The sequence below is a fragment of the Aulonocara stuartgranti genome (genome assembly GCF_965226115.1).
Source record: "Aulonocara stuartgranti genome assembly, chromosome: 2".
In the NCBI taxonomy this organism is placed as follows: domain Eukaryota; kingdom Metazoa; phylum Chordata; class Actinopteri; order Cichliformes; family Cichlidae; genus Aulonocara; species Aulonocara stuartgranti.
Genome location: NC_138940.1, coordinates 31,395,131 through 31,410,534, shown reverse-complemented (window position 1 = coordinate 31,410,534; position 15,404 = coordinate 31,395,131). Strand labels below are relative to the sequence as shown.

At 40.7% G+C, this 15,404-nt stretch overlaps 3 protein-coding genes across 3 annotated transcripts in view; all 3 read right to left on the bottom strand.

Annotated features, from left to right (window-relative positions):
• LOC309713847 (protocadherin alpha-C2-like) overlaps positions 1–3,053 on the bottom strand; it is a 199,247-nt gene extending 196,194 nt beyond the window's left edge. Inside the window, exon 1 of the mRNA XM_082545731.1 lies at positions 566–3,053. Coding sequence (XP_082401857.1) covers positions 566–2,923 — 2,358 coding nt within the window. The 5' untranslated portion in view covers positions 2,924–3,053. The remainder of the gene's footprint in view (positions 1–565) is intronic.
• An 813-nt stretch (positions 3,054–3,866) lies between these two features.
• On the bottom strand, positions 3,867–6,257 carry LOC309689316 (protocadherin alpha-3-like; the record flags this gene model as incomplete). Its single annotated transcript, XM_082505620.1, has 1 exon — positions 3,867–6,257. One exon carries the CDS (start codon positions 6,255–6,257, stop codon positions 3,867–3,869), a length of 2,391 nt encoding a protein of 796 aa, XP_082361746.1.
• A 110-nt stretch (positions 6,258–6,367) lies between these two features.
• LOC309689307 (uncharacterized protein) lies at positions 6,368–13,061 on the bottom strand (the record flags this gene model as incomplete). Its single annotated transcript, XM_082505611.1, is given in 4 exon segments — positions 6,368–6,418; positions 6,421–6,468; positions 7,272–9,644; positions 10,701–13,061. Coding segments are annotated over 4 exon segments (4,833 nt in total).
• Positions 13,062–15,404: the final 2,343 nt, after the last annotated feature.

Here is a 15,404-nt window from a genome sequence, read left to right as displayed (position 1 = left end):
CATCGTCCCTAATCGTAGTAGTCAACATCTTATTAGTATTAGTATATCCAAGTGTTGTATTTTTCTTTAGGTCAAAGCAATTTAGCTTCGTGTGCGATTATTTCTCTAAAAGAAAAAAGTGTGATTTTGACAAAATTGAATGATGATTGAGTGAAACGATGACAGGGTTTGAAGGCAATTAACAACATTTTTTCCAAGGAAAACAAATAAGAATCAACTACAAGGGACCTATGGATTTCTAATAAAAACAAACAAACAAACAAACTCATAGACGCCTAAATCAATATAGCTACTGAATCGTGTAATTTAATCCCTAAATAAACACGCGACATTTTTAGTAAAAAAAACAACAACAACAACAACACAGAGAATCGAATTCTCATATTATGAAGAAAACAAACTAACTTAAATTTCAGCAGTTTAACCACTTGCCAGGACCATGGACAGTGCTAACAAATATGCTGCAATTCAGGTGTAATATTATCTTTAAATCAGGAGCATTATATGTTTTACTTCTAAAGGGAACACGTCTGGTAAGACAGTTAAAACTTAAACATGGTCTTACCTCTTCAGAAGGACGTTTCCTATCAGGAAGCATTAGTGTATTTGCATGACTGCCCGGTACTATAGTAGATCCTATACTCATTCTGGGTCCAACTAGCATGTACCGCTTCTCTCCTGATCTGTACTGGATGCTGTGACACAGTGTCCCATCATAATTAGTCTCTGGCAGATATTTAGAAGTATAGTCTGTGGATTTGGAGCACTGCATTGCAATCAGCACGATGATACTGACGAGAAAAAGCACAGAAACTGCGCCCAAAGTTATCATCAGGTAAAAGATCACATTACTGTCCTCATCATCTTTTGCTGCACCTTTAACATCAGAAGCTGCAAAAGCCTCTTTGGGCTCCACAAGTTTGACAATCACAGTAGCTGTTGCTGAGAGAGAAACGTTGCCGTTGTCTTTGACCAGTATGAGCAGTTTATGCTCAGCCTCGTCTGTCTCTGTGAATGAGCGAAGTGTTCTGATCTGTCCTGTGTAGCGGTCCAAAGCAAAGAGACTGTGGTCAGTCACTTCCTGCAGTGAAAAGAGCAACCAGCCGTTATATCCTATATCAGCGTCATAGGCTCTGACTTTAGTCACCAAGTGTCCTGCGTTGACGTTTCGGGGAATCTCCTCCACACCTTGAGCAGAACCGTTGGAGCTGAGTGGATACAGGATGACTGGAGCGTTGTCGTTCTGATCCAGGATGAAGACGTTGACTGTGACATTGTTGCTTAGTGACGGAGTTCCAGAATCTGAGGCAACAACTTGGAACTGGAAAGTTTTCATCGTTTCAAAGTCGAAACTTTTCAGCGCAGTGATTTGTCCATTTTCTGAATTAATATTTAAAAATGCTGCGTTTTTCTGTTGACTGCTTTCCTCTCTGATTATACGATACGTTAAAGCCGCGTTTTCATTCAAATCTTTATCTGAGGCAGAAACTGAAAATATCGGCTTTCCAGGCTCGTTATTCTCTACCAGGTAAAGTTCAACTGGATTCTGTGCAAATTGTGGCGCATTATCATTCACGTCTGACACATCAATACTCAAAGTTCTGGATGTAGACAGAGGAGGCACGCCACAGTCGGTTGCTGTTATTGTGACGTCGTAATGGGAAACTGATTCTCGGTCTAATTTATGTTTAATAACTAAAGAGTACATGTTATCTTGAAATGACGGTTTTAAATCGAATGGCACATTGTCTGAAAGACTACATATTACTTTACCGTTTAAACCCGCGTCTTGGTCTGTAATACTGATCAAAGCCACCACAGTCCCAGGTTTGGAATCTTCTGATACAATCTTTGACAAAGATGTCACCTCTATCTCAGGTTTATTATCATTTATGTCCAGCACCTTGATAATCACCCTGCAGTCGGTACTCATCGGAGGTTGTCCTTTGTCTGTGGCGTGGACGTCCAACTTGTATACCTCCATATTCTCAAAGTCAATTTCGCCTTTCACTCGAATTTCACCAGTGTCCTTATCTAGGCTAAATGTATCATACAATTTAGGGTCAAGTTCTTCACCAAAAAAATATTCAATTTCTCCGTTTGAACTCTCGTCCAAATCAGTCGCCTTTACGGTAGTTACACTTGTACCCGCATCTACATTTTCAGGTATCGTTACTGAATAAACTTCTTTACTAAATGCAGGATGGTTATCATTTGAATCCAGGACTATGACTGTGACATTAAGAGTCCCTGATCTCGGTGGATTTCCTCCGTCAGTTCCTGTCAGTATCAGTTTGTGTTCGTTCTCCTTTTCCCGATCCAGAGGCTTTTGTAAAACTAAGAATGGTATCTTATCTTCTCCCCTCTCTCTAATTTGCAAACTAAAGTGATCGTTATGGTTTAATTTGTACGTTCGTACTGTATTAGTAACAACATCTGGATCATGTGCAGTTGGCAACTGAAATCGTTTACCTTGGAGAGTTGATTCAGGAATTTCTAATATTTTTTCTTCATCAGGAAACCTTGGTGAATTATCGTTTACATCTATTATTTCCACTCCTACATAATGTATTTCCATGGGGTTTTCAGCTACCAGTTTTAGGTTTTTAATACATGGATGTATTCTTTCGCACAGCTCTTCTCGGTCGATATTTCCGTGAACATACAGAACGCCATTGTTCGGATTTACTTCAAAATGAGCATCTTCAGCTCCAGAAACAATACGAAACCGTCGTTCCTCTAATGAACTGATGTCCAGTCCCAGATCCTTTGCCACATTCCCAACAACACTTCCTACCTTTACTTCCTCTTGAATTGAATATTTTATCTGAGCTGAAACCCGCTCCACACAGCTGAGCATCAAAGAAAAGCTGATAGCAAGCCACCAGCACTGCGTTCCTCGTCTTTGTCCTCTTGGCTCCATCGTTTTCGTTAAGATAACAAAATATGTATCCACTTAGAGGTCTTTACATCCAAGACCGTGGTCTAACATTAATTTTTCAAAACATAACATCCACTCTGAAATATACCCAATATTCCGAAGCTTCCCATGTATAAATCACGGCTACACTTGTGTCTGTGGATAGTGTCGTCTCCTTTCTGTCCACCACAACAAAACCTCTGTGGAAGGGGCAGGACCAGTGCTATAACACAAAAAGTGGATGCTGATATTACACTGACACCGTGTGGATTCAAAAAAATTAAGACATTTTTACGTTTTGAAGATTTGTTTGTTTGTTTGTTTGTCGTTGTTGTTGTTTGTTTGTATATTAAGATAGTTGAGAATTGACGCAATAACAGGACCCGGAATGGGCTTAGGGCATTTGGGTCGTCTACTTAATCCAGCTGGAAACAGTATTACGGACTATTTTTAAAATATACCATCAAAAAATCAGCAATATCAGTGTGTTTGCAAATTGGATAGTTCCATTGTGCTTATTACGTATTTATATAGCTTTTCAAGTTGCAAAGACAGGGAAGTGTCACGATCAAAGCTTTCAGTTCACGTACCCTAATCATAATAGTGAATATTACCTTCCATAAATACAACGTTATTCAGGTATGCATCCCTCCTTTACTACAAAAATACTTAAATAAATAAAAATAACAAAATAAGATAAAATAGGATAAAAAAAATTTTTAAAAATTCAGAATAAAGACATTTCTTTCTTGCTTTTCTTTACGGAACCAGTACACTGCACTTAATGAGAACCAAACAAAATATGATTTCCTGTTATTTACCTGCACTACAAAACTTCAACACGGATATACAGAACACTGATTAAAATTATTTGCATTATATAGTAAAATGGACCGCATGTTTTATCTCCAAAGAGAGTGGTGTTTGCCAGGAGGGAATTTTGTTTTCATTCCCGAAACAGCTTTAAGTAAAAACGTGCTCTTACCTCTTCAGATGTTCTTCTCCTATCAGGAAGCACGAGTGTATTTGCATGACTGCCCGGTACTATAGTAGATCCTATACTCATTCTTGGTCCAACTAGCATGTACCGCTTCTCTCCTGATCTGTACTGGATGCTGTGACACAGTGTCCCATCATAATTAGTCTCTGGCAGATATTTAGAAGTATAGTCTGTGGATTTGGAGCACTGCATTGTAATCAGCACGACGATACTTATGAGAAAAAGTACAGAAACTGCGCCCAAAGTTATCATGAGGTAAAATATGACATTACTGTCCTCAACATCTTTTGCTGCACTTTTAACATCAGAAGCTGCAAAAGCCTCTTTTGGCTCCACAAGTTTGACAATCACAGTAGCTGTTGCTGAGAGAGAAACGTTGCCGTTGTCTTTGACCAGTATTACCAGTTTATGCTCAGCCTCGTCTGTCTCTGTGAATGAGCGAAGTGTTCTGATCTGTCCTGTATAGCGGTCCAAAGCAAAGAGACTGTGGTCAGTCACTTCTTGCAGTGAAAAGAGCAACCAGCCGTTATATCCTATATCAGCGTCATAGGCTCTGACTTTAGTCACCAAGTGTCCTGCGTTGACGTTTCGGGGAATCTCCTCCACACCTTGAGCAGAACCGTTGGAGCTGAGTGGATACAGGATGACTGGAGCGTTGTCGTTCTGATCCAGGATGAAGACGCTGACTGTGACGTTGCTGCTTAGTGGCGGAGTTCCCGAATCTGAGGCAACAACTTGGAACTGGAAAGTTTTCAGCGTTTCAAAGTCAAAACTTTTCAGCGCAGTGATTTGTCCATTATCCGAATTTACATTCAGGAAAGATGTAATAGCATCCTGTAGACCATCACCTCTCACGATTTTATATGTAATTGCTGCATTTTCATTCAAATCATCATCAACTGCGCTCACAGAAAATATTGGTGCGCCCGGGGTGTTGTTTTCTATCAAATACAACTCAAATGGATTCTGACTAAAAACTGGTGTGTTATCATTTACATCTGACACCTGAACACTCAGTGTTTTCACTGTTGAAAGCTGAGGTTCACCGCAATCAGTAGCTGTTATTGTGATATCATAGCGGGAAACAGTTTCTCTGTCTAAACGGCCCTTTGTAACGAGCGAGTACATGTTTTCCTCAAGTGATGGCGTCAGATCAAATGGAACATCCTGCGATACTTTACAAATAACCTTCCCATTAACGCCTGAATCTTTGTCGACAACGCTGATGAGAGCGATGACAGTGCCGGGCTTTGAATCCTCTGGGATTAAACTGGACAGTGATGTTACTTCAATGTCTGGTTTATTGTCGTTCACGTCCTTTATTTTAATCACAACTCTACTTTCGGCTTTCCAGGGTGGCTGACCTTTATCTGAAGCCTGCAAATCTAGCCTGTACAGCTCCGTTTCCTCAAAGTCTACTTTTCCCTTTACACGAATCTCACCGGTGATGCTGTCCAATTCAAAGGTGTCGTGCACTTTTTTCTTTTGTGTTTTTCCAAAGTTGTATTCAATTTCACTATTCAAACCTTCATCCTTATCTGTAGCGTTTAATTTTATAACTTGGGTCCCTTTTGGTGCATTTTCATCCAGTGACACAGTATATACATCTTTGCTGAACACAGGTCGGTTATCATTCGCGTCTAGCACGGTGATGGTTAAATTAAGGCTTCCTGATTTCGCTGGACTCCCCCCATCTACGGCTGTTAACAGTAAACGATGCTCAGCCTTTTGCTCTCTATCCAAAGACTTTTTTAGTACTAAAAAGGGCATCTTGTCCTCTTCACTGTCTCTGAGTTCAATATCAAATAAATCCGTGGGATTCAGTGTATATTTTCGAAGTGATTGTGCACCAAAATCAGGGTCTCGGGCAGCATGAATTTGGAAACGAGTACCTGGAGGCGTATTCTCTGCTATTTCCAGTCGCTGTTCGCTTTCTGGAAAAGTCGGCGAATGATCATTAATATCGGTTATTTCAACTCCAACATAATGTATTTCCAGTGGGCTTTCAACAACAATTTTCAGGTTTATCAAACAAACCTTGCTTCCATCACAGAGCTCTTCACGATCCATTTTTTTGCCAACATACAACACTCCATTGTTCTGATTTAACTGAAACAGATAGTGATTTGGACCCGAAACAATACGGAATTTCCTGCCAGTTAAGCTGCTGATCTCTAGTCCTAAATCCTTTGCAACATTTCCAACAGGGTATCCCACCTGAACTTCTTCTGGAACAGAGTATCTTAACTGCGCCAAAATTCTCTCCGCAAAGCACAGCAACACAATCCCGGCGATCCACCAGCAGTTCACGCGGTGTCTTTGTCCTCCTTCCCCCATCCCGAGGTAAATATATAAGGGCTTTCTCGGAGGCAAACTCAGTTATCCTATCGCTTATGGAGTCAGTCTCATTAGAACATTTTCACGATTCTCCAAAAGATGAAATTCTATTAACGAAGATTTACCGCTTTTGGTTTTATTTGATATCTAGCCTCCTCTGCACACTCCCTGTGTACACCTCCACCAGATAGGAACCACAGATGGGCAGGGCCTGTGCAGAATGAAGCGCACAACCATTCCCAATGACATACCGACACCAAGTGGTTACTATAGTATGATACGAAACGCTTTGGATGAAGCTGAAGCCTGCCTGTTACAGCTGGTCACCTTCATATCTGGTATTCTGTAAGTAACGCAACAATGTGATTCAAATAGTTTTTATTAAAAGCAAATAGGATCAATAATAATAGTCGAGAACACTTATAGAGGACTCAGTCGCGCCTACTACAGACTTTCTGAAAGGGATGTATTTAAGTCAGGGCAGACATTCATTTGTAATGGTGGTCACACGGATGTAACACAGTTGAAGAGGTGCTCATCACTTTTATATGTTCAAGTGCATAGTGTGGAGAATTTCATCAGGACTCGAGGCAATCGGATGTAAAACAAAGTATTTGTGAGGTTTTTTATTTGTAAATCGGTCAGATTTGACCCGAACACGACAGGAAGGTTAATAACGCTATTAGAAAGCTTTCTTCGTGTAATTAATTTAAAAACAAAACCTCTTCACTTACTTAAACTGATTAATGTTTGTCGGTAGCAAAAAGACAAGCAGTTGGACTTTATCAAGGAGAACAGAGTGACTTCGGAAGCATGAAAAGTTCATCCAGCTAACCAAAGCGATGTTTCTTAATATTTATATCTCAGTTACATATTGCAGATAGGAAAATTTGAACAAGACATGCTTTAAAAAATACATTGTGACAAGAGTTTCAGGGACAAAATTGCAGCAAAACATTTATAGGAGCGCAAGGATAAACAGGGTTGTGCAAAAGTTTGGTATTAAGGCCTTACCTCTTCAGTTGCACCTCTTCTGTCGGGAAGCACGAGAGTATTTGCATGGCTCCCAGGTACTATAGTAGATCCTATACTCATTCTGGGTCCAACTAGCATGTACCGCTTCTCTCCTGATCTGTACTGGATGCTGTGACACAGTGTCCCATCATAATTAGTCTCTGGCAGATATTTAGAAGTATAGTCTGTGGATTTGGAGCACTGCATTGCAATCAGCACGATGATGCTGACGAGAAAAAGCACAGAAACTGCGCCCAAAGTTATTATGAGGTAAAAGATCACATTACTGTCCTCATCATCTTTTGCCGCACTTTTAACATCAGAAGCTGCAAAAGCCTCTTTTGGCTCCACAAGTTTGACAATCACAGTAGCTGTTGCTGAGAGAGAAACGTTGCCGTTGTCTTTGACCAGTATTACTAGTTTATGCTCAGCCTCGTCTGTCTCTGTGAATGAGCGAAGTGTTCTGATCTGTCCTGTATAGCGGTCCAAAGCAAAGAGACTGTGGTCAGTCACTTCTTGCAGTGAAAAGAGCAACCAGCCGTTATATCCTATATCAGCGTCATAGGCTCTGACTTTAGTCACCAAGTGTCCTGCGTTGACGTTTCGGGGAATCTCCTCCACACCTTGAGCAGAACCGTTGGAGCTGAGTGGATACAGGATGACTGGAGCGTTGTCGTTCTGGTCCAGGATGAAGACGTTGACTGTGACATTGTTGCTTAATGACGGAGTTCCAGAATCTGAGGCAACAACTTGGAACTGGAAAGTTTTCAGCGTTTCAAAGTCAAAACTTTTCAGCGCAGTGATTTGTCCATTATCCGAATTTACATTCAGGAAAGATGTAATAGCATCCTGTAGACCATCACCTCTCACGATTTTATATGTAATTGCTGCATTTTCATTCAAATCATCATCAACTGCGCTCACAGAAAATATTGGTGCGCCCGGGGTGTTGTTTTCTATCAAATACAACTCAAATGGATTCTGACTAAAAACTGGTGTGTTATCATTTACATCTGACACCTGAACACTCAGTGTTTTCACTGTTGAAAGCTGAGGTTCACCGCAATCAGTAGCTGTTATTGTGATATTATAGCGGGAAACAGTTTCTCTGTCTAAACGGCCCTTTGTAACGAGCGAGTACATGTTTTCCTCAAGTGATGGCGTCAGATCAAATGGAACATCCTGCGATACTTTACAAATAACCTTCCCATTAAAGCCTGAATCGTTGTCGACAACGCTGATGAGGGCGATGACTGTGCCGGGCTTTGAATCCTCTGGGATTAAACTGGACAGTGATGTTACTTCAATGTCTGGTTTATTGTCGTTCACGTCCTTTATTTTAATCACAACTCTACTTTCGACTGTCCAGGGTGGCTGACCTTTATCTGAAGCCTGCAAATCTAGCCTGTACAGCTCCGTTTCCTCAAAGTCTACTTTTCCCTTTACACGAATCTCACCGGTTATGCTGTCCAATTCAAAGGTGTCGTGCACTTTTTTCCTTTGTATTTTACCAAAGTTGTATTCAATGTTGCCATTGGAACCTTCATCCAAATCTGTAGCGTTTAATTTTACAACAAATGTTCCTATTGGTGCATTTTCATCCAGTGACACAGTATATACATCTTTGCTGAACACAGGTCGATTATCATTCGTGTCTAGCACGGTGATGGTTAAATTAAGGCTTCCTGATTTCGCTGGACTCCCCCCATCTACGGCTGTTAACAGTAAACGATGCTCAGCCTTTTGCTCTCTATCCAAAGACTTTTTTAGCACTAAAAAGGGCATCTTGTCCTCTTCACTGTCTCTGACTTCAATATCGAATAAATCCGTGTGACTCAGTATGTATTTTCGAACTGAATGAGCACCAAAATCAGGGTCTCGAGCGGCATGAATTTGGAAACGAGTACCTGGAGGCGTATTCTCTGCGATTTTCAGTCGCTGTTCGCTTTCTGGAAAAGTCGGCGAATTATCATTAATATCGGTTATTTCAACTCCAACATAATGTATTTCCAAGGGGCTTTCAACAACAATTTTCAGGTTTATCAAACAAACCTTGCTTCCATCACAGAGCTCTTCACGATCCATCTTTTTCCCAACATACAACACTCCATTGTTCTGATTTAACTGAAACAGATCTTGAGTTGGAACCGAAACAATACGGAATTTCCTGCCAGTTAAACTGCTGATCTCTAGTCCTAAATCCTTTGCAACATTTCCAACAGGGTATCCCACCTGAACTTCTTCTGGAATGGAGTATCTTAACTGCGCCAAAATCCTCTCCGCAAAGCACAGCAACACAATCCCGGCGACCCACCAGCAATTCGCACGGTGTCTTTGTCCTCCTTCCCCCATCCCGAGGTAAATATATAAGGGCTTACTCGGAGGCAAACTCAGTGATCCCATCGCTTATGGAGTCAGTCGTATTAGAATATGTTCACGAAACTGTAAAAGGTGAAATTCCATTGACGAAAATTTACCGCTTTTGGTTTTATTTGATATCTAGCCTCCTTTGCACACTCCCTGTGTACACCTCCACCAGATAGGAACCACAGATGGGCAGGGCCTGTATAGAATGAAGCGCAACCATTCCCTATGCCATACCGACACCAAGTGGCCACTACATAATGGTACGAAACCAAAACAGTTCACCTGTTCCCTTTTCCCGCCACTTTACTTTTGACTTTTTGAAGTCTAACGCTTTGGAGGAAACTGAAGCCTGCCTGCTACAGCTGGTCGCCGTCATATCTAGTATTCTGTCAGAAACTCAAAACTGTGAGTCAAATGTCTTTTATTAGCAAGTAAATAGGATCAATAATAATGCCTTCAGTGGAAAATACTTAAAGGGCACGCAATCCCGCCCACTACAGACTTTCTGATAGTGTATAATTAAGTCAGGGCAGACAGGAAAGATATACTGTATATTCCAAAGAAGCGGAGCGTAAGAATGCTGAGAGAAATGGACATCTAAACGTTATTTGAAAGACCGGTGAAGTGATTGTTGTCTTAAATGGTTCATTCCCCAGAATTAAACAATTTCAGCACATTGGACAGCGCAATTACGCTGACACAGTCAAAAGAGGAAATATTTATATCGATAACTGCATTTATCGTTTTTCTTTTTTTAATAACACTGTCTTCACTTACGTAAACTGATTAATGTTTGTCAGCAGCAAGCAAGACAAGCAGTGGGACTTTCTTGAAGAGAACAGATTGGCTTCGGAAGCATATAAATTTTTTACAGCTAACTTTAACCGATGTTCCATAATACATATATGTCAGTTACATAATTGGGACATTGGAACAAAAGTGAAACACATGCTTTAAAAGACCACATTGTAACAAGAGTTTCAGAGACAGCATTACAGCAAAAAATTTAGATGAACACAAGGATAAACGTGGTTGTGCATAAGATTGGTATTAAGGTCTTACCTCTTTAGTAGCACCTCTTCTGTCGGGAAGCACAAGTGTATTTGCATGGCTTCCTGGTACTATAGTAGATCCTATACTCATTCTGGGTCCAACTAGCATGTACCGCTTCTCTCCTGATCTGTACTGGATGCTGTGACACAGTGTCCCATCATAATTAGTCTCTGGCAGATATTTGGAAGTATAGTGTGTGGATTTTGAGCACTGCATTGCAATCAGCACAATAATGCTGACGAGAAAAAGTACAGAAACTGCGCCCAAAGTTATCATGAGGTAAAATATGACATTACTGTCCTCATCATCTTTTGCTGTACTTTTAACATCAGAAGCTGCAAAAGCCTCTTTGGGCTCCACAAGTTTGACAATCACAGTAGCTGTTGCTGAGAGAGAAACGTTGCCGTTGTCTTTGACCAGTATTACCAGTTTATGCTCAGCCTCGTCTGTCTCTGTGAATGAGCGAAGTGTTCTGATCTGTCCTGTATAGCGGTCCAAAGCAAAGAGACTGTGGTCAGTAACTTCCTGGAGTGAAAAGAGCAACCAGCCGTTATATCCTATATCAGCGTCATAGGCTCTGACTTTAGTCACCAAGTGTCCTGCGTTGACGTTTCGGGGAATCTCCTCCACACCTTGAGCAGAACCGTTGGAGCTGAGTGGATACAGGATGACTGGAGCGTTGTCGTTCTGATCCAGGATGAAGACGTTGACTGTGACATTGTTGCTTAATGACGGAGTTCCAGAATCTGAGGCAACAACTTGGAACTGGAAAGTTTTCAGCGTTTCAAAGTCAAAACTTTTTAGTGCTGAAACCGTTCCGTTTGCTTCGTTTATATTTAAAAACGTGGTTATAGTGAGCCCCGGGCTCATACGGACAAGTGAATATGTCACTGCCGCGTTTTCACCTCCATCCGCGTCAGTAGCACTGACTGAGAAAATGGACATTCCTGCCTTGTTATTTTCAAGTACATAAAAGGTATACGGGCTTTCAGTGAAAAGAGGCCTGTTATCGTTAACATCTTGCACCTCTACCTGTATTACCTTCGTTGATGACAAAGTTGGGCTTCCTAAATCCTTAGCTGTTACTGTAATGGTATACATATGCGTTGTTTCCTTATCCAGGTAATCTTTGGTAACCAAAGAGTATGACTGACCGTCAGGGGAGGGCTTCAAATCAAAAGGTAAATGAAGGGGCACGCTGCAAACCACCTGTCCGTTCACACCTGAGTCAAGATCCGTCACACCCATTAATGCCACCACGGTTCCAGGGGGCGCATCTTCTGGAATGCGACTCGAAAAAGATGTGATTTCTATTTCTGGTGGGTTATCATTCACATCTTCCACTCTAATAATTACGCTGCAGAGTGTGGACAGAGCCACAACACCTTTGTCCGTAGCCAGTACTTTAATCTCGTAAACTTGGGTTTCCTCGTAGTCCAGGCGTCCTTTCACAACTAGTTTTCCAGTTTTACTATCCAAATCAAACGTATCGGACGAGAGTCCTCTAAGTTTACTCTTTAAAGAATATTCAATCTCACCGTTCAGCCCTTCGTCTGAGTCAGATGCATTTACCGTCAGCAGAAATGTTCCAGCGGGTGCGTTTTCCTTTATCGTTACTGTGTACTTTTGTTTTTCACAGACTGGTGGATTGTCATTTACATCTGATACAATTACCGTGACATTAATCGTTCCAGATTTTGATGGTTTTCCTCCATCTGTAGCTGTTAATAGTAACCAATGCTGAGCTGTATGTTCTCTATCCAAAGGTCTTTGTAATACTAGGAACGGAACTTTCCCGTCATCCCCAAATTCCTCTGTTTCCAAACGAAAATACTGGTACGGATTTAGCTTATATGAATGTAATGAATTCAAACCCACATCTAAATCGTGTGCTCCTTCCAGCTGAAATCGAGACCCCACTAAGGCAGACTCCAGCACCTCCAGTGTGTAATTTTCTTCAGGAAATTTCGGCGAATTGTCATTTACATCGAGGATTTCAACTACGACCTGGTGCATTTCGAGTGGATTTTCTACAACTGCTTTTAAATTCGTGACACATGGGGCAGTTTTTGCACACAGCTCCTCTCTGTCTAATCTCTGGTTCACTAACAAAACTCCATCCCTTGGATTTACCTCGAACAGATCTCGCTTTGTTCCTTGCACAACTCGAAGATTCCTATCAGCCAGTCTCCCAAGATCCAGTCCGAGGTCTTTGGCTACATTTCCAACCGCTGTCCCTGGTTTTAATTCTTCCTGAATGGAGTACCTTATTTGAGCAGAGATTCCTTTTAATTTGGTCAGAATCAGCAGCGCCAGACAAAAGGAAAACCACACATCCTTCCATCGTGCTTTCACGTCCGTGATCTCCATTGTTTGACAAAAGCTTTTTAATTGGCGGTGGAAAAAATCCTTAAACTAGCCTATTTAGGAACTTTTAATTCCCTCGAATGAAAAATAAAGTATAAATGTCTGCGAAAGCCATAATTTTAGCAGCAGGGCGTCTGTTAGGTCGTTCTGTCAAACCGTCTCTTTGGTTGTTACTGAGTATACATATAGAAGAAAAGATGGCCATTCATACGCCATCAGTGTGGTGATATGTAGTGTGATAGCACCACCCGCTGTCACTGTAACGATGCTGCACTGACTATATAACCTATCCCTTTCAATTTAGCCCGAATATTGTTGCTCAAACATTAGCCCACATCAGCATTTTACACAATACTAAATAGAAATTATGAGCTGACACTTTGAATATTTCCTTTTTATTTTTAAAGTGTACAAGCACATTCTGAAGTACAAACTCGAGAGAGTCGAGAGAGGAAGTCTCCCCGCCCCAGTTCTTAGGAGTTGAAAGTTTTACTCCCAGTAAGTCCTGAATATAGCCTTGACAGATTTCACCCTCTTGCGTTTCAGCTGACCATCATGGAATAACCAATATTTTCTTGTTATCCCTACATTTAACTGCTCTCAATAAATAGTAAGTTGAACTGAGCTTTTCTTCTCATTTTAGATTCTTCTTCCCTTCTAGATTTCTGGCAAACTAAATCTTTTTTGGGAGGAAATCTCCATGCAAACAATAGGAAAACATTCTACAAGGATTGATATGTAATACAAAGTTTTAACTACTTTAGTATGTTGATGTTAAACCTGAACACATTCTCTCTTCTTACACTGCATGCGGCCTTCCAGCACACACCCACAGTCTTTAGTCTATTTCAGATGTGAGCAGTGACATCGCATGGAATCAACCTGCAAGTACAGCTAGGAGTCCATTCACGTGGAACACATTGTTCTTATCTGAAAATAACAGAAGGCTTGCCTCTCTACCGCAGTGCATATAGAAATGCGTGGGGAATTGTAAGAGAAAGAAGAACACAACAATCCTCCTTGCAACAATTAGAAAAGCAAGTGACCATATAGCCTCAGATAGTCGCACCCCTCCCACTTGCTACCCACGTATTGGTTTTGGATTTACGCTAAATATATACGTGCGCGTGCACGAGTGTTGCAGCATTCTGCATCACTTCCTCCCTTTTCAACCTCGATCACCCTCTCTTTGCTGCAGCAGTGATGCAGAGTGTTACAAAGCACATATTTTCTCTCTTTTATTATAAACCCCTGCTAAACGAAGGTTGCAGTTATATTTTCACAGCCAAGCCTGGAAGCTGTGCATGCTTAAGTTGAGGGAGTGGTGCAGTCGTGCGGATATTACATTACAGGCACCTTCACAACTCCAGTGAGCAGAGCAGGTCGCCATGGCAACGCAGCTCTTTTAGGTGGGTCTCTGTCCGTGGTGCTGACAGCAAGCAGGCGCCCTCGCGAGAAGGAGAGGGGGAGGGGTGCGGAAGCTGTGAATTCTGCGGACAATATAAACTGCATCCATGTACTTAAAAAAAAAAAAAAAAAAAAAAAATATATATATATATATATATATATATATATATATAAATATATATATATATAAATATATATATATATATATATATATTTTTTTTTATATATATATATATATAAATATATATATATATATATATATATATATATATATATATATATATATATATATAAAATATATATATATATATATATATATATATATATATATATATGTATATATATATATATATTTGAAGAGAGAGAGAGAGAGAGAGAGAGCAACTGAGATACCAGACATAAATAAAAAAAACCCACTGATGTGTGGTGTGCATGTGTTAACCTACTAGTGCCAGCTGGTTGTCGTTCTAGCGCTTTTGTTACACACTGGTGCATTGCTGTGTCATGCATCACTGTGCTAGTCTGTTAGTAGAGCAGAGCAGCGGACAACAGAAACCATATTAATGAAGAAAGAGGCGGAGAAATGTTTCTTTTCTCATCCTGTTTCCTACTTCAATTGGCTCCAACACAGTTTAATCATAACTAGAGTCAATTTAGAAGCCTTTGTTCTTGTTTTGCATATATAGACGCAGACATATATGGAGGTTTTTCTTGGTTATGCTAGAATGTGATTCTGAAGTTAAAGTGTGTATAGAAGATGCTAAAATAACTAGTGCTGTTGGCCTGATTACTATTATTACCTCCTCATGACCTCATCTCTCAGGGGAGATGAGGTCATGTCTGCACACAAAGAGTCTCAAAGAGAGACAGCCTTATGCTTTCAGCCAGCCACTGAATAAAATACAAATACACTCATTATCTTTAAAGCAGTGTTCATGA